General features: G+C 46.0%; 1 protein-coding gene across 1 annotated transcript in view; it reads right to left on the reverse strand.

The window, feature by feature from the left end:
* LOC147688859 (protein QNR-71-like) overlaps positions 1-7,306 on the reverse strand; it is a 48,312-nt gene extending 41,006 nt beyond the window's left edge. Inside the window, exon 1 of the mRNA XM_086939831.1 lies at positions 7,243-7,306. Within this exon, the coding sequence (XP_086795957.1) occupies positions 7,243-7,306 (64 nt within the window). The remainder of the gene's footprint in view (positions 1-7,242) is intronic.
* Positions 7,307-23,163: the final 15,857 nt, after the last annotated feature.

Genomic DNA, 23,163 nt, shown 5'->3' on the forward strand with positions numbered 1-23,163 from the left:
CAAACAGCGCTCCTATGGCCTAGCAGGAACCTAGCATTGCCAGTCATTGTAAGCTTCCAACCTCTGAGCGGAGTGGCCTAGCAGGAACCTAGCATTGCCAGCTTCCTGTTGCGTGCTTATCTAGGATCCTGATTGATACTGTGACCTTATGCCCCTATTCGGCTATAAATCCATTTGTTCCCTATATTGGCATAACCGTTCAAGTGCAATGTTCAGTAACTCATCTCTGGCCTCACACGAACAGAGCCACATTCCAGAATAGCTTTCTCTGCCACTTCCTTTGCAAGCAATTAGTGCAATGACAGAGCAGAAGTCACTATTTGAGATTCCTAGATTAACACCGAGTTCTTCAACAAGATAAAAACTCAGCAAACCTGGAAATCCCCGCTTGCTGTGTTTTGATTAGTAATAGAACTCTAATGAGCACTGATAGACGATCACTTCCTAGTGACATCTTATTGACGTCTTGTGTCCAGCAAACTTACGTCAAACAAGGCACCTTTCAGGTATAAATACTACCAACGTGGCCTTAAGCAAGTCCCCTGTTGCCCGTTGCCTGAAGCTGCTGGTATGCTGAAGATATCATAGCTGCTATCGCTACTGCTATCGCTGCTAACTAGCGAACAATGGTGTGGTGAACCTAGGAGCTGAACAGCCGTCCCCCTGCAAGAGCCCAGCAGATGCAAGCTGCCCGCGAACGCTGTCCCCCTCCTTCTCCTCCTCGACGCGCTGAAGACGAGACGCTGCCTTTCCCCTGCCGAGAAATCCAGCTCCAGCGTTTCTGGTCTACCCTTGCGGGTGACTGGGATATCGAGCCCTGAGGGAGATACCAGACCTCCATCATTCTATTCCAGAGGTATGGTGTTCGCTAAACCCTTGAGAGAGAATTCTTGAAGCAAACCTTGGCAAAACCAACTTAACTTAAAGCTATTTGCTTACTCCCCTCCCAAGTATTAGACTTAGGTCAGGTACACTGGGGTAGGCGTAGTTAGAAGCACCAGTTGAGTATTTTAGCCTAATGTATATATGACTGTATATATGTTTTATTACTTTTAAACCATTGTATGGCTAAGAAACCATATCAGTGCTTTTACAGTATTATTTCGCAATACTTATCTTACTGTACGTACTTTTTATAATAACAAGTCTTGCAATTGTGGCAATTCATTTCTCTTGTACGAGAAGAAAGACTGTTCAATAAATGTTAACCCTTTATTGACAAACGCCCGTCTCTCTGTTCTCTACATATTGTGAAAGTAAACTGCACCAACCTGACTGAGTAAAATAACTGTCTATTGTTTCACACGACCCTAGAGATTGACTCTTGATCTGAGGAGCAAAGTTGTCATGTTGCACGGTTGTTGGAAAACGGAATCCCTTCTTGTCCGTGCCAGGGAAGCTGATCACTTCATATTTCAGTCAAGAAAGTTTCCAGTGACCTCTGAGCTAGTTGGTAACAAACCCAATTAAGTTTAGCATAGTCAATGGAGGCCTGGAAGATCCGCACTTCTACGTCGATACTACTGTTTGTTATTCCAATACGCAGGGCCTATTGGGAAAATAGGAACTACACTACATTCCAACCTCTGAGCTGAGCGGTCCTTGCTGGAGGAGTGGCCTAGCAGGAAGCTAGCATTGCCAGTCATTGTAAGCTTCCAACCTCTGAGCTGAGCGGTCCTTGCTGGAGGAGTGGCCTAGCATTGCCAGTCATTGTAAGCTTCCAACCTCTAAGCGGTCCTTGCTGGAGGAGTGGCCTAGCAGGAACCTAGCATTGCAGACTGTTCTTCGGATTCTAATGAATCCGAAAAGTACTGCACGTGCATTATCGTGACACAGAACTACTGTTGCTTCGGTCCAAGTTTTGCATCCTCAAATTGAGTGTAGTTACAAAACGAGCCCTCCATTTATAAAATCCAGCATGAAAACCAGTCACTTAAAATCGAATTAGAACCCCTTTCAAAAGACCTTTTCTTTTCCCCCCATCCACTGCATGTCTTCTCTTCACGGGCACAATCTTCTCCAAGTCACGTGCATGCCTGAAGCTCTATTAAAGCATTTCTGCAACTTCCGCACAGCTCATTTCAAAGATCACTAGCACAACCATCTTGAAAGCCAAACCCCTCATATGCAACCTCTTCTAGCTCACCTCCCAATCCCAAACACGAACTGCCATACAACCTCCACTCACTAGTGACAACACCCAACTCTTGATAACTTATTCTACCACATTACATGAGTGAAAGCATGAAATGGTTTGCTTTAGTGCCCAAGACTTCCAATAAGACTGCACTAAGCCCTAACCTTTGGGTCTGGAGTAGTGTTGTCCATCATAAAGTGCTTCAACGCACTGACAGGGGGGGAGGGGGGGGTATGAGCTATAGAAATGCATGGCACTCCTTAACATTGCAGGAACACCATCGGCACATGCCTGATAAACTCAGCCAGCTGTACCATTGCCCAGAGTAGGATTCTGGAAGCAAAATAGAACCAAAAAGTCGTTACCCAGATTTAAACAGTACGAAAATCAACCCCTGCCATAGAACACCTGCAAGTGAAGCCAAACTTGCAATAGTTACACAGCAAGGAGTGCAATCTTGAGAAACAATTGCCTTACCGTAGCCTTCAGTGATGGAGCTTCGGAAGCAGCACTTGGCACTCATCTTCATTTTTAACACTCGTTGACCTGATCCAATGATTGGTGAAAGCAACATTCGTAAGCCCTTTCCACTTGTGGATGAGCAGAACACAAGCTTAGCAGATTTTTAATAAACACGTTATGGGTGACATGGTTTACAATAACCAGAAACGATAAGGGTAGCTCATTGGAGATAATTAAACGGTCCTACGATACAGGTTGGCACAAGGAGCTGCAAGTTATGGCTTCACTGCAAAAAGAGTCTTCGGCTTCAAGGAAAGGAGGCCAACCAAGTCAAAATTCTCCACTAAGGGCCCCAACTCTTCTGGTATCTACTCAAACCCCATAAATTTTCCATTTATATAGGGCTTTAAGTGGGCCGGGTCTCGGCAGTGTTCCGCACCGGTGCCGAGTGCAGTGCCTATTGGAAGGTAGATCACCCGACAGTGATCTGAATCGGCAGTGGGGCAGGAGGGGTGAAGGGCAGAGGTTAGGTTCTAAATGCAACAGCTCTACGGCGTTAGAGCCGCTGCATATGAGCAGCTTCTAGATATCTCAAGCCCACCATAAATAAAATTACATATTTTAGAGTTTAATTCAACATCCTTAATTGGGCGTTCGTTATTCAGTACTGAAGCATTTTCAATATTATTTACAACAGTTATTCTTATGCAGCTAACAACCTTTGACAACGCCAATAGTCGTGGCATGTGTTCTGTCAGTTGTATTGTATCTGGATGCAGTAATGAAAAGAAGTAAAATACCAGTCGGGAAAAATGTTGGTAATCAGAAAGTTAGGTTGTGTTTAAGCCACACCCCTGATAATATAGGTAACCCTCCTCTGAGACCCCCCTCCAGTTTATTTATACCACCTGAAGCCCTGCATATATGTGCATGTGTCTGTTCTCCGTATGCGGGGCTTTGCAGCAATCCCAGTAGCTTGCAATGGGCCCTAGCAGGGTCGGAATGGGATCACAATTTGGCCCGGGCACTGACGAAAAAAGTGGCCCACATTCGAGGGACGTGGCCCACATTCAAGGGGCGTGGCCCACATTCAAGGGGCGTGCCCTTTCATGAAACACCATTTGGTTACACACGTCAATGTCCTTGAATATTAGATGTAAATACATTAGGAATTTGGACAAGTATGGTAGTGCACTGTCCAGTGACCAGCTGAAAGAGGGTGCAAAGATCAAAAATTGGATTATAAATTCAAATCTGTTCCGAACAGGGGCCCAAAAATATGTTTGGCCCAGGGCCCCCAAAATCCTTAAGATGTTTGGCACAGAATTAAGTGAGAGGATACTGTTTTTGCACAGGAGACACAGGGGGGGGGTGACAATGGCGCTTTGCTGAGCAACTAAAAAAACAGCAAGGCCCCTTTCTGTCACAAAATTATTTGAGCCATTCAGGGAAGGAGCACCTAATAAGCAGCGAAGCCCCTGCTATTACTAACCTACTCAGCCCTCCCCAGACCTTCAGCTCAGGGGCACATGAACAGCAGTGAGGCCCCTGCAATTAGTAAGTTAATCAGCCCTCCCCAGCCCTCCAGGCCTCAAGGCAATGTCCTGGCAGGGGAGCACGAAACACAGCTGCTGGGTCATCCATGGTAGCCAGGGGGAGGCTGAGGTGAAGATGGTGCAAGTTGTAAAGATCACCTGGCCCCCACAGCGAGACCCATTCTTCTTCGCCCACTATTCCCTCGGCCGTTTTTCTCTGGACCCCGACTCGCCATCTTGTCCATTCCCTCGTCTTGTACCCTTCTCCCTCGTTTCCCCCTTGACGATCCTCAAATGTTTCTTCCCTTTTCTGTTTTGCCTATATCCATACCCTCGTTTCCCTCCCACCCTCCCTTGGTGCTGTGACTGCGTCCCCCCTCTGACCCCACTTAATGGAATGCTGCCTGAGAAAATCTACTATGTGTGTATATAGAGAACTCTAATCACTAGTATATGCAGTAGACCTTTGTACTCTACCATTCCTATGTGACTCTTAGAGTATATCCATTTGTTTCTCTTCCTTGAGTGACTTTACGACTTGTACATTTGCAATTTTTTCTGCTTGTATCTTTTATGTAACACATGTACTAATAAGTCCTTATGTTTCGCAACTGATTCTTATGTAAAGCGCTCTGACACCTTCTGGTAAAGTTCCCGCTATATAAAAATCGCATTAAATTAAAAACAAACAAACACCTAACTGTTTATGTGCTGCGTGGGCCCCAGGTGAAAATGGCTCAAAGGCCTGAGCAACACCTGGCCCCCAGGGAGACCGATTTTAGCAAACAATCACCCCCTCCCCAGCCACCCTCACCATGATTGCTTTGCTGGGCAGGGGGTGAAGGAGAGGCCACAGCGGATAATCACTGCACAGTGAAGCTGCATTCATTTCTCTGTCTCTGTGCCCTGTGCGGGACGTTTTTTTTCCTCCCCTTTCCTAGTCCACAGAGATCACGGAGACCAAGACAGAGAAATTAATGCAGCTTCACTGTGCGGCTGGGAAAGGGGAGGAAAAAAAACGGCCCACAGAGGGCACGGAGACACCGGCCCTTCGGCTGAAGCCCGAATGCCCGCATTGCCAATCCGCCCCTGGGCCCTAGTCAAGCGGTACTCCAGCACTGAGTGCGAGTGCCAGTATTTGAAGCCCGAATGCCCGCATTGCCAATCCGCCCCTGGGCCCTAGTCAAGCGGTACTCCAGCACGGAGTGCGAGTGCCAGTATTTCCAGGCCAGGGGGCGCTCGAAGAGACGGCCCAGCGCAAGGTCTAGTATAACAACTGCCCTTAACGGCCAGCCTCTGGATTGCGCATATTCCGTTTAAAGTCGTATGCCTTCGTCCCCCTCCATCTCATGCCAGCTATAGTTTGGGCCCTCTACGTTCATCCAGTGGGTAGGCGCCATATAGTGGTACCCGCCGCAGCGTCACTGGCAATGGTCAGACATTCTCGAACGTTCCTTCGCTTGGAGACCTCTGCTGGGGCCCCGAGATCAGCCCCGTTCACCGAGGGCCCCTAAAGCAAGGCAGGGGCTTTGATTAACCTCTAAGTGGGAGCCCCATGGCAGGCTCAGGGGCCCCGTTACAGAGCTAGCCGCAGACGCCGGGCCTCCGACCTCTCCTCCTTCGGGCAGCACCCAACCCCCCCTCCAAATAAATAAATAAAATCAACCAAGCACCACACAGCGACTTCAAGAGCTGCTGCGCCGTGCAACATCGAACAGTTTAAATGACTGCGTTTACCTTTCCAATTCCCTTGGAAACGAAAGTCGGTGCCGAGCAAACCTTAAGACAATGTGCCATCGTCTGCACCAACCGGTTTTAAAGGCAGAATACATGTCATTTTTGTCTTCCTCAATTGTACAACGGCCTCTACTCCAAAGAAATTGGATAGAAATGCAAATTTCCATTTCTCGGCTTCGCCACCTTTCTAGAGGTTCCAAAATGTTGGGTAGCATTAACATCGTGTAACCTGAAAGAACTCTGCACCTTTTGACCGATTGGGCCGCAAAGTTTGTTAAATACTTTTATTGGGGTGTAGGGATTCCCCGAAACAATTGTGTACTAAACCGCAATTTAAACATGTAAATTGTCAGATCGCTGCTATGCTCTATAGCAAGTTTAGAAGAGTTCTTTCGTGATTGACCACATGGTTTACGGGGTGCTTTTGTTATAAACTTCGAACCGCTCACAAACTTAGCTCTGGAAAGACTTTTTGGTGACGCATGTAGATGCGGTGACCTGGGCTAAAACCCAAACTTCCACAGTAGGTGCCGTTATCAGACACCTAAATGCCACAAGGCACATCACTACACCTCACTACAAACTAGCAGCGTCAGGAGTTGCTTCGTTTATAGTTATCCCCACACAAAAAGCGAATTTAAGTAGAAGAGGGTCTCTCCTCGCATCTAATGACTATGGCGGGTCATCCGAGGGCTGGCCTGCTCTTTTCGTTTTCAGGACCAGGACTCTTAAGAAGGCGTGGTTTGGCCACCTCTGAAGCAGCAGAGGCCGCGCACCCATTCAACTAAAACCCCACATCATACCGACGAGCCCGTCGTAGGAGCCCTCATCTCCCCTCACCGGCAGGGGGCGCACGGCCCTGTAGGACGGATGCTTACAATCAACTACATTAATTCAGGTGCCCAGGCGTCAACATTTGCGAAGGCACTCCTGCGTTTCCACCAGCTGTCCGTCAGATTTCAGGGAATACATTTCCAAGTAGCCAGAGATGGTCAAAAGAAAATAAAGAAAAGTACGTTTAATGTCTTTAATCCCGCATTATAGAAGGGAGCTCTGAAAAAACAAAAGCGCATTTCAGGCAGTAACATTTTTAAACTGCAGATATGATTGCAGGTGGGTCCTAAGAGCCGCACACTACAACGGGTTGTTGTCTACCCCGCCTGTGTAGAGTACCACGAGACCCAGAGATTGCAACCTCACAGCGCCTACCTGGCGGGCCAGACACTGTGGAGAGAACTCCTAAAACTCGCCTGCCGCACCTGACACTTAGTAGCGCCCCCCCTCGCCAACTAGCACCGCTGATTTTACGCTCCTCTCACCCACAGCAGCAAATACCGCGCAAACGTCTGTCACCAGCGTGAAACCACTCACTCGTGACAGCTCCCACGCCAAACACCAGCTGCAGGACCCCGAGCAGCACCACCGCCGGCTTCATGTTGAAAGAGAGAAAATGAACTCCCGCCTCTCACGCCCCCTTTAAAGCCCCGCGAGGGGCGGCAGCTGAGGCTGATTAGAAGCCTGCCCCCTCCCGCCCAAGGAGCGCCACTGCTGCGGGGCCCGTCATGTGATGGAATTAGGCCGGGACGCTGCCGCTTCTCTGTACCCCCAGCGATCCCGCGCTCATGTGCCCCTGAGAGAGGCTTACGGAGAACGCCGAGTCTGAGAATCCAAACTGCCTTGCCCAGGGGCGTAGGAGACACTAAAATTCTGGGGGGGACAGGGGCAACCTTGTGGATTTTCCATTGACCCTATACAAATCACCGCCCGTTAAACAAATACAGTCGCATAGTTTTGAAGTGAAATATTGAGAAAAGCAGGCATGTAGTCACAGTTTGCATGTATGCTTTATTGTTATTTACATTCACATAGTAATCAGACCTAATGTTAAAAAAACATGTATATGAATCTTGCATCTTCATGCACCAAGCAAAAAAGGTTGCTGACTTCGGGTGAGGGCGTCATGTTTGTAAGTGCATTATGGTTTGAAAAGTACCTGCTGCTGCATTCCTGGTCTCCAGCAATTTTCAGGCAACAATTAAAATGTGAACATAACTTTGGTGATTAATGATCTTTATTGAGAGAGATCAGAGGTCTGACTACTGGAAGTTGTCACATGGTAACGTAACCACGTGTTAATATGCCTGCTACAAAGATCGTGTACCACGCAGATCAAAAAATGCATATAATGTAAATAGGTCAGTGAGTTACTGCTTTTGTCTGAGAGATTCTTTTGCTATTTGCAGTTTATAAGTTAAAATCCTTACATTGAACAGTGAGCTATTAACCGTCAAAGAGCTGCATGAAAACTGCAAGGTATAGATTAGAACGTTATGATTTTTACCCTGACTTTCATTATCCGAAGGTTGGAAAATGGGTTCATTAGGATGGAAATCAATTCTGATTGTTAAAGAGAACCCCCAACCATGGTGTTATGTTTTAAATTCTGGGTGTGTGCTTCTCTAGTGTTGCAAAGCGATCTGTGCCCTGGGCAGTCCCCAATTTTTTGCTGACTGGTACTGGTGGTACTTTACTCTGGCTGACCCTGGCTTATGACTAACCAGTCCCAGGGCCAGTGCTATGTTGAAAGAGACACTTAGAAATACAGTAAAAACACCTATATACACTAGGGTGCACTACGGGTTAGAGTACCCCTATGATTGACATGACCTCTCCTACAAAGGCCCTAGTACATAATAGGGCATGGGGATTGAAACTACCTTTAAGTCCCTAGTATATATTAGGGCATAGTGGTTTAGAGGCCAGCAGCCCTTCCTGCACTTGCATGTGTGCACTGCTGTAGCCTGAGGTCAGTTTAAAAGCAGGCCCATGTTGGAGGACTGCTTTTAAAATGCAAATTGTGCCCTGACTTTTGGGTTTGGGGCACTTACAAATTGATAAACTACAATGTTGGGGCATATTAGGTATGCCCAGGGGTTCCCCTAGGTGTCCCAGGGGTTAGAGGTAAGGTATCTACAAGGAGGACCCTTATAAAATGAGTGTTATATGCCCTGGGTTTAGTGAAATTGCACATTTCACTGCCTACATTGTAGTAAAGTGCTTCCCAAAATCGGCTTTTGTGCTAGGAGCACTGTGAAGTGAGGATCTGCAATATTTTGATATAATCAGAACCCCTAAAGTCTTTCCTATGTATTCTAGGGGTGGGGGTCCTGTAGGTATAAGGAGGATCCTCATATAGACCCTGGTATTGGATCAATTGGCCAGTTAATTTTTCTATTGCAGATCCCCAGCCCATAGGTTAACGTTGCAAGAGGTTATTAATTAATAACTGGAGAAAGGATAGCCATACAACTAGGATTAAAAGACTCAGAAGAATGTTAATGATAAATGCAACAATGTGGTATTGTTGAATTTATTCTAAAATGTACAGATAATAAGTTAATAGACTTTCTTGTCTGCAAGCCACAATTTAGCCCTCTAGTTCCCTGCCCTGATTTGTCAGAGGTAAGTGGATTGGACTGGCTGTTTTAAGAGGTAATAATTGACCCCTGGAGTTAGGAGACATATCTGGGAGTAGAGGTTGCTGGTCATGGGAATGCCAGAGCCAGGGGGAGGGATAGTACATAATGCTCTTCAAGGGATAGAGGAGACAAGCTGGGGTAATCACTTTACATCTCTCTCCCCACAGTCGGATGAGGGGATTAAGGAGGAATTCCCAGGTATAAGGGGGAGTGGACCTAGGTAGATGAAGCCATCCTGTAGGCTGGTTTAGTTATTAGTTCTGCTCCCTCTGCTGGAAAATCAGCCATGATGAATTTGAGAAATTGTGCTCTTTCGGAAAATAATGCCACACTTTAGAGGATGTGGTCATACCCTGGAGCAGTCCCCTGCACCTCATTGGACAGCAGTGTCCTCCTTCTTGACCCAGAGAACTTGGAATACGTATCTGAAAGGGACAAAGCCTCTCAGATGATGCTGCTGCTTCAAACTTGGGAGAAGAAGGGTCCCTGCTGAGGAGTTTGATTTGCACCAACCAAGCCCTGGACTCTGAAGATTGTGCCTAGTGCACAATCTGGAATTACAGTCCTATGGACTACCTTGCTTCAAAAAGACTAAAGAGTGGACTCCTTGCAAGCTGAAGGTTAACAGAGCACACCTAGACCACCAAGAACCCCCAGCCTGGAGAACTACCAGTTAATTTGAAAGGACAAACGTCCAAGTGGATTGTGGTAACTGAAGTCCATTTCAAGGACCATCTTGGAGATTCTGGACCCTTGGAGTAAGTTTGACACTGAGACCCTTTGAAAACTTCAGGAAGAAGTTCAAGAGGTTTGGAGAAGTTTGGAGCAACTTTGGTAAAAAGCTCTATAAGTGGACCGACTCACTTTGGCCAGCCAGGCCGACAACCATCAACCATAAGTTGGCCTGCCGCCCAGGTTCCTCTGGCTGAAAAGCTCCAGGCGGATGTAGGCGGAATCCCAAGCTGGTGAACCCTCACCGAATCCGCCCTAGTGAAAAGCATTGAGGGACCATGCAAGAAAAAGCTCTGCAAACATTTCTAATTCCAAACTTAGAAAAGGTGACCGGGGCCAACCATCAGAGCCAAGCCACCCACCATCAACTGTGTGCCAGCCTGCATCCCTAACTCGTACGGCTGGAAAGCTTCGGAGTTTGGACTTCCATAGGTTTGACCGGGACTTCGTTGCAAGGTAAGCCGGCGAACCCTCCGCGAATCAGGGCTGGCTGAGAGCTTCGACGGACCCCGTGAAGAAAAGCTCCAGAAAAGTTTTTAAGTCAGAAGGTAAAAACTTTGACCAAGACCTACCGCAAGGAGTAGTCCCGCAGGGCTTCATCATGGTTGGTCTGAAACTTTGACTTTGAGCAGGTCCAGCGTGACCAGATGTACCAAAAGGGGATATACGTTTCTATGTGCTACATCATGCTAAATTTTTTAAAAGTCATATTCCCGGTTCCCTACATTGGATTTTTTTCATTTTAAAGAAAAAAATATTTTGTATTTTTATAAATTGGTGTTGGATTTTTATTGTGTGTTGTGTCTTAATTACTTACTGAATTGGTGTTTAAATGCTTTACATACCTACTCACAGCCAAGTAACCAAGGGTTGAGCATGAGAATACTTTTCGAAGACTGGTACGGAGCTATATATTGAAGTAGTGTCCTTATTGCCGGGGACAGATATACATTTGCCCCTACTATTAACCCACTTTCCAACATCCAGACCAAGCACTCTTAAACAACACTGTCTACAAGTATGGATGACATGTGACTCCTACACTCTGTAGTTTTATTTACCATTACCTATACACAGATTTACACACCTATGATTGACTGCCTCTGTGTAGTGTGAATGATGTAAAGTGTTGACACACTGCACTGGTATGAGTGGCGCTATATAACTAATTAAATGCATCTGAGAGAGTGGTTATGGAGACTTGGGCAGCACTATTAAAGGGTGGTGGTAGTGAGGGAATCTGTGGCGGAGCTGGGTTGTTGAATACCAAGGCTGTCTATCTGATTTCATTGCCTGCCTCCTTTATCCACCAACATACTCTCCCTCCACATTATCTCACTCTTCCAGGTACTTTGTTATCTTTGCTTTCTCCTTTTTCTCTGTTTTCCATATTTCCCTTCCTCCTTCTGCCAACAACTCTTGATGCCTTTCTCTTGTTCGTTTTTAGTCTGATGGTTTAAATAATGTGCCGGTCTCTAACAAAGAATACAGTTACGCCTCACCTGCAGACACCAACTTAAATTAAGCATCATTAGCTTGCAGCCCACAAAGGTAATGCCAGAGTGGCTATTCTGGCCCATTCTGCATTGTACATCCTTCCTGAATAGCAGATACACACTTGTCTCTCCTTTCTGCAAGACACAATGATCCCAGCCTTCTCCCTTCCCTATGGAAGGGAGAAGTGTGCGTGGCGATTGGTCTCTCCGACTGCCAGCCACCGCCGATATTGTAATATGGCGGGCAGCAATGCAGTCATCAATGGCGGTGGGACTGTCAATGACGCGGTGATGTGGCAGTCCCTCCACCATTATAATCACCCCCTAAGTTTAATGTGCAAGCAAATCCAACATTACCAACCCCTGGTAAGTTGTACTACTAGAGATGAAAAAGTCCAATGGAGGTACCAATGGACGAGGTGGACTGGCCTCAAGGATCTTGTGACCTCAGTGACAGAGTCACTGTCGCTCTAGTGTGTGCTTCTTCGTATGCCTGCTCACAAGACTGGAGGTGAACTGCATGGATTGTGGTGAACAGGCCTTCAAGGTTAACCCACACTTGCCACCATTAGGGTCCACCTGCTGGTGCTCAGACACCAGGGCTTCTAAGGTCTATTGGGCCTTCTAAAGTGTAGCATCCGAATGAGCTCTGTTAGGATGGACTGGTCATGAAGGCTGAAAATGGTGCTCCAGTTCCAAATTTGGCAGCTCTGGCCAGAGTGCCACATCCTCTCCCCCTCTGAACACCCTACTGCCCCACTGGGAGAAACTGGCACTGCCTTCAGCTACAACCCAATTGTGCTGAGATTCAATTCAAATTGCGCATTGGACAAGAATAAAATGCTTTCTGAAAAAAACGTAACACCCTGTAAAAAGCAAACACCGAATGCAAGGATGAGCAAAGCATGTGAAATGTAAGCAGCATGTAACAACGTGGTTACCTTAACGGTTTTAAACTCATTATTCAGAAATTAGTAAGTGATTTTGCCTGAAAAGTTCAGGATATGACTACAGGACCAGGAAGGGACCCGTTTCAATGTCCATTGCTTATATCCTTTCAAAATGTAAGCACTTTGGTTTAAAAAAGACCAAATCCTTCAACACAGAGCTGCTGTACACATTTTATAGGCTAAAATAATTATAACAGTTGATAACGCTCATATTAAACGTTTTTCAGTCCACCTCTCAACCAGGTATTGCAGTCCCTTTATGAATGGTGCACTTCCCCACTCTGGGAAAACAATGTTGTTCAAAGAAAGAAGATAAAAAGAAAGTAGCGCTTCACTGGAAAACTCTGTAAAGCACCGCTAAGGTGCATGGGTGTAAATAATAATCTGGCCTGTCTGCTGATCACTCTGTATTGCTTTATTTGGTTATTTAATTATTTTTCTTATTTTGATACTTTTTTCTCTCCGCCCAAGGTTGTACTTTGGGATAGAACCCTGTCGGAAAAGGGACATTTCCAGCCAAAGTGTTCTGCTCGTTTTTGGATCTATTTCACGGGGGAACAAATAAAGAAAAGGAGAGGCAAGAGAGTGTATGTAACAGCTGTCTTTTGAAATCTGCACTTAAGGATAAGCGAGAAAGATACAGAAAGAGAGGGAGGAATAAAGAGAGAGAGAGAGAGGGAGGGGGAGGAGGGAAGCTACCAGAGGCAGAGCAGGAGACGCGGACACTGTCCTTGCCTTCTCTGGGCTTGAAAGAAAAGAGACAGGGTTGTTTTCTTTCTCTGCCCTTCCCAGATTGGCCAAGCCTTACATAGCTGCCAAGGTTTCAGATTGATATGTGTGACATTTTCATAATTTCAGTGTAATTATGAGTGACATTTCAACAACTATGAGTGACACATTCTCATGAGCAAAATCAAGACGAGGGAAACATATAAATACCTGCAATTACACCCATTTGGGCAACGAGAAACTCTAATAAGATCTTAAAACTGTAGAAAGGTACCAGGAGAGGAAGGGCCCTAGTATGGTGCCCTTGTAACCTGATTGTACTGTTAAAAACACATGTGTACCATGATATTAATCAAGTCTTTCAGAGGCAGTTCTTTATTAAAGTTCTGTGCACATATGCAGACACAGGCGGTTAAATACAAGATATAATACATACTGGATACAACAGATTGTGATTTGCATTATAAAATTGACACTATACTTTAAAAGTCCATATGTTTTGGGGAGAGTGTTGGGGACTGATGGTAGCCACACATGCCTAAAAATCTCCCCAGATGCCTAAAATGTCCCCAAAATCTCCCCAGACGCCTAAAATGTCCCCAGATGCTTCTCTGCAACTTTGAGAAATTACTAAACAGCTCACTGGCCTTTGTTTCCATAAGCGGCACAAAATCACACTTTCTTCCGTGATTTTAGAGAGAAACTCATAGGTAAAGGCGACATTTTAAAATATATTTTTTCAATTCCCTTTTTCTTTACCCAGAGGAATAGTCTCTGTCTCCTACAATGTACAGATAGGGTGTCCGCAGCAAGAAAGCTCAGAGGGTTGAGCAGTTGCTGGAGTGATGTGTTAATGCCATGAACTGGCCTTCTGGGCTACATCCCACAGTTTGGCCTGCTAACGTAGACAGGTGTTGGTGGCTGCACTTCAGTAACGTGGCTTCATTAGCAGAGTTATACTCTGGGGGTACGTGGCTTGTGCGTCATCAGTCACACAACAGGAAAATCAAAACAAACAACACAGGCATTTAAAATCGAAACTGAGTTAAGGCACAAAAAAAGCAATGCTTGTTCATTCTACTAGAGCATCTTACTGTTCCGCAGCTTATCAAACAAGGGGGTAAAAGGTAGCTGAGTTATAACCCAAAAATCAATAATTACTGCACACACGGGTCACACGCTGGGTGACTGTTTTATAGCTACGAGTGGGAGGGACATAGGTTACATTTTCTGAAAATATAAATACACCAGCGGGGGCAGGGCTGAGGAGGCATGTCTCTTTTTGTGATCCTTTTACTCCACACATGGACCACCTGGTGGCGTAGGTTTGGTAAATACTGTGTGTTTATGATAGCACACGGGTCACCCACAGGAGGAGCAGGGGTATTGTCTGGTTTCTGACCTAGTTATCGCACACGTGGGTTAGAGTGAGTCCGTAAGTGCCTTGCGTGCTGCATGTTTTACTATTACTGAATAGTATGCAAAATTATTAAATTTTTTACGTCTCACATAATTTAGTCAACTCTGCCACATCATTTGAGCCTCCATTACCTTAGGGTCCCTGGCACTAGATGCAGCATGTGCATGGTAACCTTGATTTTCTGTTTCGAATGAGTCGATCAGAGGCACACTGCTTGCAATATTAATGTACTGAGCAACAGCATCTGTGCTCTACCTTTTATCTTTAAAAGTGCGAACACCCACATTTGTTTGTCATGATTGCTTGTGGGGCGTCGCGCTAGCTCCCCTCATTGGATGACTGGGAGAGGAGCCGTAGTGCGGATGGCTGGAGGAACCACCAGCTAATCAACGAAACTAGATTAAAACTCAAATTAGGGCTCAGCAAAGTAAAGCCTATTTTTAAACACGGCGGTCACTTTTAAATGAGTGTTTTATGAGGCGCATTTGTAAACATCCGCCGATTATGGGAATATAACACTAACACATGAGGAGGGACATGAGATACAAGTTGACTGAATGCGTGTGACTGAAGATCTTCAGTAGTAATAGCCTTACTGCAGAATAACAAAGGGCAGAGGGCGGGTTTCCTCTTTGACTGCAGTGAGATGAGGTCACGGGTCAAGTACAGGGCCATTAAGTAGCGCTTTCGCGTGCTAATGGCCCTGCGAACAACAGAAGGGAGAGGGGAAATTCTTTTGTCCCCTCGCCCCCCCACCCTTGTCCCCCGTGTCTCCCCCACTCAAAAATCTGGGGGGGATATGTCCCCCGCGTCCCCCACACTTCCTACGCCCATGGCCTTGCCGTCTTGCTTGAGGGGTATTTGCTGACCACGTTGGGAGTTCGCAGGGGAGAGCTGCATCAGGGCATCTGGTCCCCCCCCGCTGCCGCCTACAAACCGCGGCCGACGAGCTGGGGGACGACAGCCCCCACAATCCCTCCAGGCCACGCCCATTGACGCTACCAGCCGCGCCCGGGGGCGCACAAAAAGAGCGAAGCTCCTCCCGCCTTGCGGGACGCGCGCGGGACCGCGCCGGGCAGAGGGCCGTCCGGGGACGACCAGGGACGGGACGGGCCACCCCCTTGACACGGACTATTGCGACAGGTACTGTTGAACTTGGACTGGCTGTCTGTGCCTGATAGGACATTTGAACTTGTTGATACTTAGCTGTTCAACTAGGAGGAGGGGGGGTTGGGTAAAAATATAGTAAATATAGTACTAGATAGATTTAGCGATCTACAAGAAGGAAGCTTGGCCTGTTCTTTGGGGAAGTTTATGAGCTAGCCAACGATTACATCCACTATGTCTAATCACCCCAAAACACGCTCGGCTATGAGCAAAACACACCTAGTCGAAACTCCTAAACAAACTCTGGCTGAAACAAACATTTCTGCTCCCAACAAAGCTAAAAAAAACACCGCAATTGATTTGATGTTGAGGAAGGTATCTGGGGAGATAGAACGTATGGAAAGGAGCTTATCCGCCTCACCCAATCCAATAGTAGCTACCCCAACGCAATCTAGAGATCATACGATAGCTGACAGCCCCAACATGATTGAAAATATAGTGTCAGCAAGTAACCCGTTAGAGGGCGTTCCCTGTGCTCACCCCTCACCTTTCTCTGGGGCAGAAAACTCAGGGCACAGTGACCCTATCCCCCTTAGTAAACCTAAACAACGGGGGAGGACTAAGGGACAACAGAGAAAAAACAACTCACTTATACGAGATGGTCGCCCCAAAAATAGACAAGAGGTCATCCTGGTAGATAACAAGGTGCACACAAACACAAATCCACCAGGTTGGATTGAGGAGGTTATAGGAGAACTCAAGAAACACATGGAAACTTTTATTATCACCCAGTTGAAACCAATCATAAGTACGGTGGACAAAATAGCGAGCGTATTGACCAAACAAGGCAAGACAATAGACCTGACAACTAAGAAACCCCCTTCAGGTCCAATTCAACCCATAAGTGTGGCCACTAATAATACTAATAATACAATGACAAATAACAATTGTGTTAGCCATATCCAACACACGATTGCCCAGGTACCTGATGTCCCGAAAGTTTCACAAGATCTTAGAGGGGGACTAAATCAAAAGACGAGCACCAAAAATATTGATAAAGCCCCCCAGCAACCGCTCACACAAAGGGGCCAGAAAGACCATCATTTAAGAAATGGCCCCTATAGCCCACCCTACATGGACTTTGACCCTTTCTACAGCCCAGATAGCCCCCCCCCCACATATAAATTTACCACCAGAAGCCAGTCCCTATGTAATAGTATTTGCAAGGGTACCGGAACTCAGGGCATTAGACAAAGAATCACATTCTCAACTACATGCTAACATTTCAAAGTGGCTGGATCTTCACAGACCATTGAACAACGGGGAAAGGGGGGAGATAGTGCATGTAAGAAGAGTTAACTGGCTTGGAGGTAGGAGAAAAGATATAAGAGGGGATTGCATTGTGACAAATTTCAGAGATGCTAGATTGGTGGATTATATACTGAGGAACTCTAATAGAAACCACACTAGTACAATTTGTTCGCTCCCCCTTGGGTACTTTTACCCAAGGAGATGGAGCAGTAATAATTCTGACCACTCAATGTGGAATCCTAGAAGACCACAACATACCCAAAGGGATAGAGCCACAAACTACCCCGACCAGTTTCTACCTCCCCGAGACTATCCCCAGTGGAGAAACAGATTTGCCCCTCTGCAGTCGCTCAATGAAAATGATTGACTACCCCCTACAGACAAAGAGCATGTAACAACTACTGCATCAGGGGAACTAGCAAGTCCTGTAATAGAGGATGGAATTGTTAATAGTAGGAATGGGTTAATAATAAGGACAGAAGAACCCCCAAAACAGTGGGAGGAGAACAATAAGGTTTCCGAGACCTATAAAATAGGAGAGGGTAGAGTAAATGAACACAGTATAGTGGGAAAGAAAGCAAACAGGGCAGGATTAACATTTTTGTCTTGGAACGTAGCAGGCCTGGGGGGCAAATTGGACAATAAAGAGTGGAAAGAGTACATAAGGGGCTCTCATATTATAGCCTTATAAGAAACATGGGCACGAGACCCTGACTCCTGCCAATTGGAGGGCTACAAATGCTTCTTCAGGCCAGCCCAAGGAGTGAGATCTGGGAGGGCGAAAGGAGGGTTAGCGATATATGTCGGTTTAGACCTAAAAGGCACTTGTTCACAACCTTTGTGGGTGTCAGATACTACACAAGCAGTGATATTCCAGGGACAAGGTCAGAGATTTCTAATTCTAAATTTTTACAATTCGGGGTCAATTGAGGGAAACCTTCCCATACTTCTAGAGTTAGAGAGAAGGCTAAATGAAGAAACAGACCTAAGGCAGGGGGGGGGGGGAACCAATTGTCCTGCTGATGGGGGACTTTAATTGTCACCTGTGCCCAAAACTATTCCCTATGTCCCCTGATTGGTCTTCCTGCCCTGTCGAAAGTGGACCACACTTCGAACATAACAGAGAAGGCACACTGCTTATGAACTTACTGGATAGCTTTGCTCTTACCCACACAATGGACCTGTTGCCAGTGAAAGCAGGGGACACCCTCATACCCACATTTAAAGGAAGAGGTTGTGCTTCTATAATAGACTTTATAGTAATCTCTGCCTTTGCTAAAGAGCAGATTAATAAGATAAGAACGGAGTGGAGCCCCTTTTGCGACCACAACCCCCTAACTCTTGAATTAGAATATAATGATCTACCGGTAGAACATCTGGGGGGGACATTGTAATTCGACCATCGGATCAAGGGAGGCGCATAAGATGGGCAAAGATTAACCCACAAGAATTCTATAGAAACCTAGTGGAAAGAGGGAAGGAACCCATAGAGATCTGTCTTGATCTTGCAACAGAGGGTAGAGAAGTGGTCCTGGCATTCGAATCCTTAACTAGGGTAGTCGAAGGACTATTAAAAACTAAGCGGCCTACTAAAGAACTGACAACTCCAAGATGGTTTGATTCGAATTGCTCACGGGCACTGAGAGAACTAAAACATAGTCTAAAGAAGTCCTCGAGAGAAAAGAATGAAATCACCCTCTGTAGACGCAATTACAAAATACAGGTTAAGCAAAGAAAGAGTGCACTCCAAAAGGAAGGATGGGCAGACCTTAGAGAAGCAGGAGAAAACAGGGACTATACTCAATTCTGGAGAATTATAAATAGACCCTGCTACCAAGACTCTAGCTCCCCTGTAATCAGCACCAACATACTCCCCGAACAGTGGATTAACCATTTTAAAAGTCTCTATAACCAACAGGAGGTAGAAAACGGGGATGGAGAGTGGGAGGGTCCCAGAGCAATTGAGTTAGAATTCTCCTTACTGGAAGTCCTAAAGGCAATGTTAGGGCTGACGCGTAATAAGGCGCCGGGCCCGGATGGCACCTCCCCCAGACCTCTTTTTAAGCAACACCGACCTATGGGCACCGATTATGACCAGGGTACTTAATGCAGCAATTAAATCTGGACTTCCGCGATCTTGGTCAACTGCATTGATTGTTCCTATATATAAGAAAGGCTGTAGGGATAATCCACAATGCTACAGACCAATCTCGCTGATTGATGTCTCAGCTAAACTATTAGGTAGGGTAATTCTAAACTGCCTTACAGAGTGGACTGAGGTACACAACACCCTGGTGGATACCCAATATGGGTTTAGAACAGGCAAGTCAACTAGTGACCAATGTCTCAACTTATACCTACTAGTTGCTAAATACACCAAATCCGATAAAGGAACAATGTATATGGGGTTTATGGACCAGGCAGCTGCATTCGATAATGTAAATAGAACTAAACTCTGGGCACTTATGTACAGATTGGGAATTGACCCAGACCTGATAAACATACTAAAGGAACTCCACTGGAACACCACTGCCAAAGTCCGCTATAGCGCGGGAGGGGTGAGTACTGATCCCTTCCCGTGCACTAGCAGGGTGAGGCAGGGGTGTATCCTGGCTCCCTTCCTATTTTCCCTTTACATAAATGGCCTGGAGAGCGCACTGATGACGTTGGGGACTGATTGCCCAAGAGTAGGATCGCGTCACATACCGGTACTTTTGTACGCGGATGACGCGGTCCTACTCGCACGAACAGCAGTGAGCCTGCAGCAGCTAATCAGTGGCTTTGTAAGGTTCATGGAGAACCTAGATCTCTCAGTAAATCTAACTAAGTCCTTTATCATGGTGGCAGGAAAGAAACCGGCCAAGAGATTTGTGTTTAAAATTGGAACACACGTTTTGGACACTGTAAACACTTTCTCATATCTGGGTCTCTTGTTTGATGGAAATATCGGGTTTGCCCCATTGATGGAGGAAAGGTGCAGGAAACTTGTTTCAGCGAATGGCGCCATCTTAAACTTTGCACGTAGGCTGGGTCGTTGGTCTCCTGAACAAGTAATGACGCTGTATAGAGCGGTCGGCACTTCTAAAGCCATGTACGGGGCAGAGGTGTGGGGTTTTAGGGATGCACACCAGATACAAGCTGAGGAAGATAAATTCCTAAAGAAATTGCTAAGTTACCACAGAGCATCTCGGCAGCAATTACACACAAGGAGCTTGGCACCCCGTATATATCTGACTTGATTAATGTAAGACCAATTCTGACCTGGCTTCAAATCTGGCTAAACCTAAACGCTGAACTAACTAGACAGACTATTGAAGATTGTCTCCGGAGAGATAGGTGGTTACAAATCCCATGGCTTAAATACTTTAAAGAAACCCTAGCGTCTATTGACCACCAAATATTGTTTACTGACCCATCAAAGATTGATACCTCTTGTAAATATCGCATCCAGAAGCTGCTACTGGACAAATATGAATATAGTAGGAATCAACTTGACTCTGAAAAAACTTCTGTAGTAGCGCATTCTCTCGTGAGCAATGAAATGGGTATGGAACCATATCTTTTTTTAATGCATAGCCAACAAGAGAGGTTTTTAATGTGTCGTTTTAGGCTCAATTTGTTACCTAACATTTTAGCTTATCCGTCTGGTTTTACTTTAACAATTGAGCAGAAGGGTGCCTGCGGCTGCGACAATAGGTCTACGCAAGACACCCTTCATTTTGTACTATTATGTTCTTTTTATAGAATCCCGCGCCGAAGATTTCTTGTGGATGTTTTAAAGGAGTCTAAAATTTACCATGCTAAATCTGCTTCATTATTCTTGCAGAGAGCAACTGATATGCGTACTCTGTGTTCTATCATGAGCTTTTTAAAAATTGTAGTCAAATTAAGAAACACCAGGGGTTGATGCTGAGGTAGGAGGAAATGAATTAAATGCTCTCTCCCTTTTAAGTAATGTTAACAACATTTTAAAATTGTTGTAATTATTTTTTTTTTTAATATTGTAAAGTTCAGAAATACATTGGAATTTGTTGTATGTGGATTTGCATTATGTATTTTTATGATGGTTTTTAACCATCGAAATAAAGATGAACTTGACTTGACTTGCCTCTGACTCACTGTCTGGAATCTGAAGAAACAGGCCCTTTGGACGGGTGCAGGTCAGGGATGCTCTCACGTGACTGGCTCTCTTCAGATTAAACTTCCACCGACACCTGCTTTCCCCAGTTCACCTCTTTGGAGCAACATAAACAAAGTAGGGTCATAAATGCAAAAGGAGAAATCATTAGATGCACCGCACTCCAGGGGAAAGATGGCGGCTGCTCACTAGCGGCTGTGGCAGGAGTGCAGTGATGACGTAGCGGACCGGAGCTCCGATGATTTAATATTGCCCGGGACTCAGCGCACTCGTTAATGCTGATGCGCTTTGGCTGCCTGAGAAATAAGTGATGCAGTTTGCCCCCTCATGTTGCGGGACGACTAAACAGCTTTTACACGCTCTGGCATCTATTCTTACCGCGTTGCTGCAGAAGGGAGGACGATTCAACGCTGCTAGGAGATGGAGGCGGAGCGAACGCCGAAAGCTGCAGCAGCTGAGGAACGCAGAAGCGGCAGCCACACAGAGATCGGTGTGCATGGGCGAAACCGGAGAGACGATAGAGCAGCTCCCGCCTAAGAACTACAGCGGGTGTTGTATACCGGAGGAAAAGCTCGACAGCCCTGAAGTTATGGCTCCAAAAACTTAATCCTGTCGGTAAACCGCCGGGCAATAGGAAGAAGCACCACATACCCAGAGAGGAAGAAACAGCGGAATCCGGAACGGTGCACACACCTCCACCTGACGAGCGCTGCAGGAAGAAACAGCAACAACAGCAACAGACTGGCGCACGAACCAGGCTTGCTACTGCTTCAATAGCTGAACTTTTCGCCAAAGCCGGTAAGAAGAAGGGGGCAGAAGGGGCTGAAGAGTCCGGGAAGGATGCCGGGTCCACAGTTAAAATGATTGACGCTGCATTTGGAGCTGATGTTGGGCCCCCAAAAAACTGTTTATCGACTGAAGAGCCCAATACCCCCAATATGCCCCCCAAAAGTAAGGAGAATGAAATTCTTTCAGGTGCAGGAGGACTGATAAAACTATGCCCAAGGATATTAATTTAAAGGAGAATCGGATACAGCAAGCTGACTCAGAACTTTTGCAGGGCTCCGTTTCAGTAATTCAATCGAATCACACAGAAGATGAAATGCAGGGTGGAGATGTACCTAGCAGCGAAGTCATGAGCTGCGAAGGGAAGGAGAAAACCCCAAGTGAAGCCTTCTTTTCAGCATCAGATGGCCAGGAATGGTCTGAAGATGGAGAAGCAGGTTCTTCTGACCTAGACTCCGAGAGTGATCCTGATCTAGATCAGCCTGCCACAGCTTTAAAGGCTTCAGGGACTATAAGTAAAGGGGCGTTCTCTGCTCCCCAGCACGAGTTAAGTTGGGATCACCTTACGGATAAGCCTACGCAGGACAGCCCTGGCCTGGAGTTCGCTCAGATGACACTTTTAGAGACAATACATCAAGAGATCCTCGCTCACAGGGAAGAAACTCGCAAGGATAGTCAGAAAGTTCACTCCTCTATGAAAAAAATGCAGAGAGTTTTCAGGAAACTCTCAAAGGTCTGTACTACTACTAGTGATAGAGTAGCAAATTTGGAAGATAGGATTGTCTCCACAGAAACTGAGGTTGCGGAGGCAGTCTCTAAAGTCAACACTTATGATGCTCAAATGATCGACGTCCTTTGGAAGCTTGAGGAAATGGAAAACAGGCTACGCAGGAACAATTTGCGAGTTCTGGGAATTCCGGAGGGGATTGAAGGGTCTGACATTAAGACATATATAATTAAGCTATTTACCCAGGCATTTTCAGAGTTGAGTGAATGGGACTGGTCCTCCGAAATTCCAAGAGTACACCGTACCCCTTTCAAATTAAGAAAGAATACTAAGGAGGGGGATTATCCAAGGGCAGTTCTAATATTTCTTGGGAATTTTATTTTGAGACAAGCCATGTCAGACCTAGCAAAGCCAAAA

The sequence above is a fragment of the Lissotriton vulgaris genome, chromosome 10 (genome assembly GCF_964263255.1).
Source record: "Lissotriton vulgaris chromosome 10, aLisVul1.2, whole genome shotgun sequence".
Lineage (NCBI taxonomy): Eukaryota > Metazoa > Chordata > Amphibia > Caudata > Salamandridae > Lissotriton > Lissotriton vulgaris.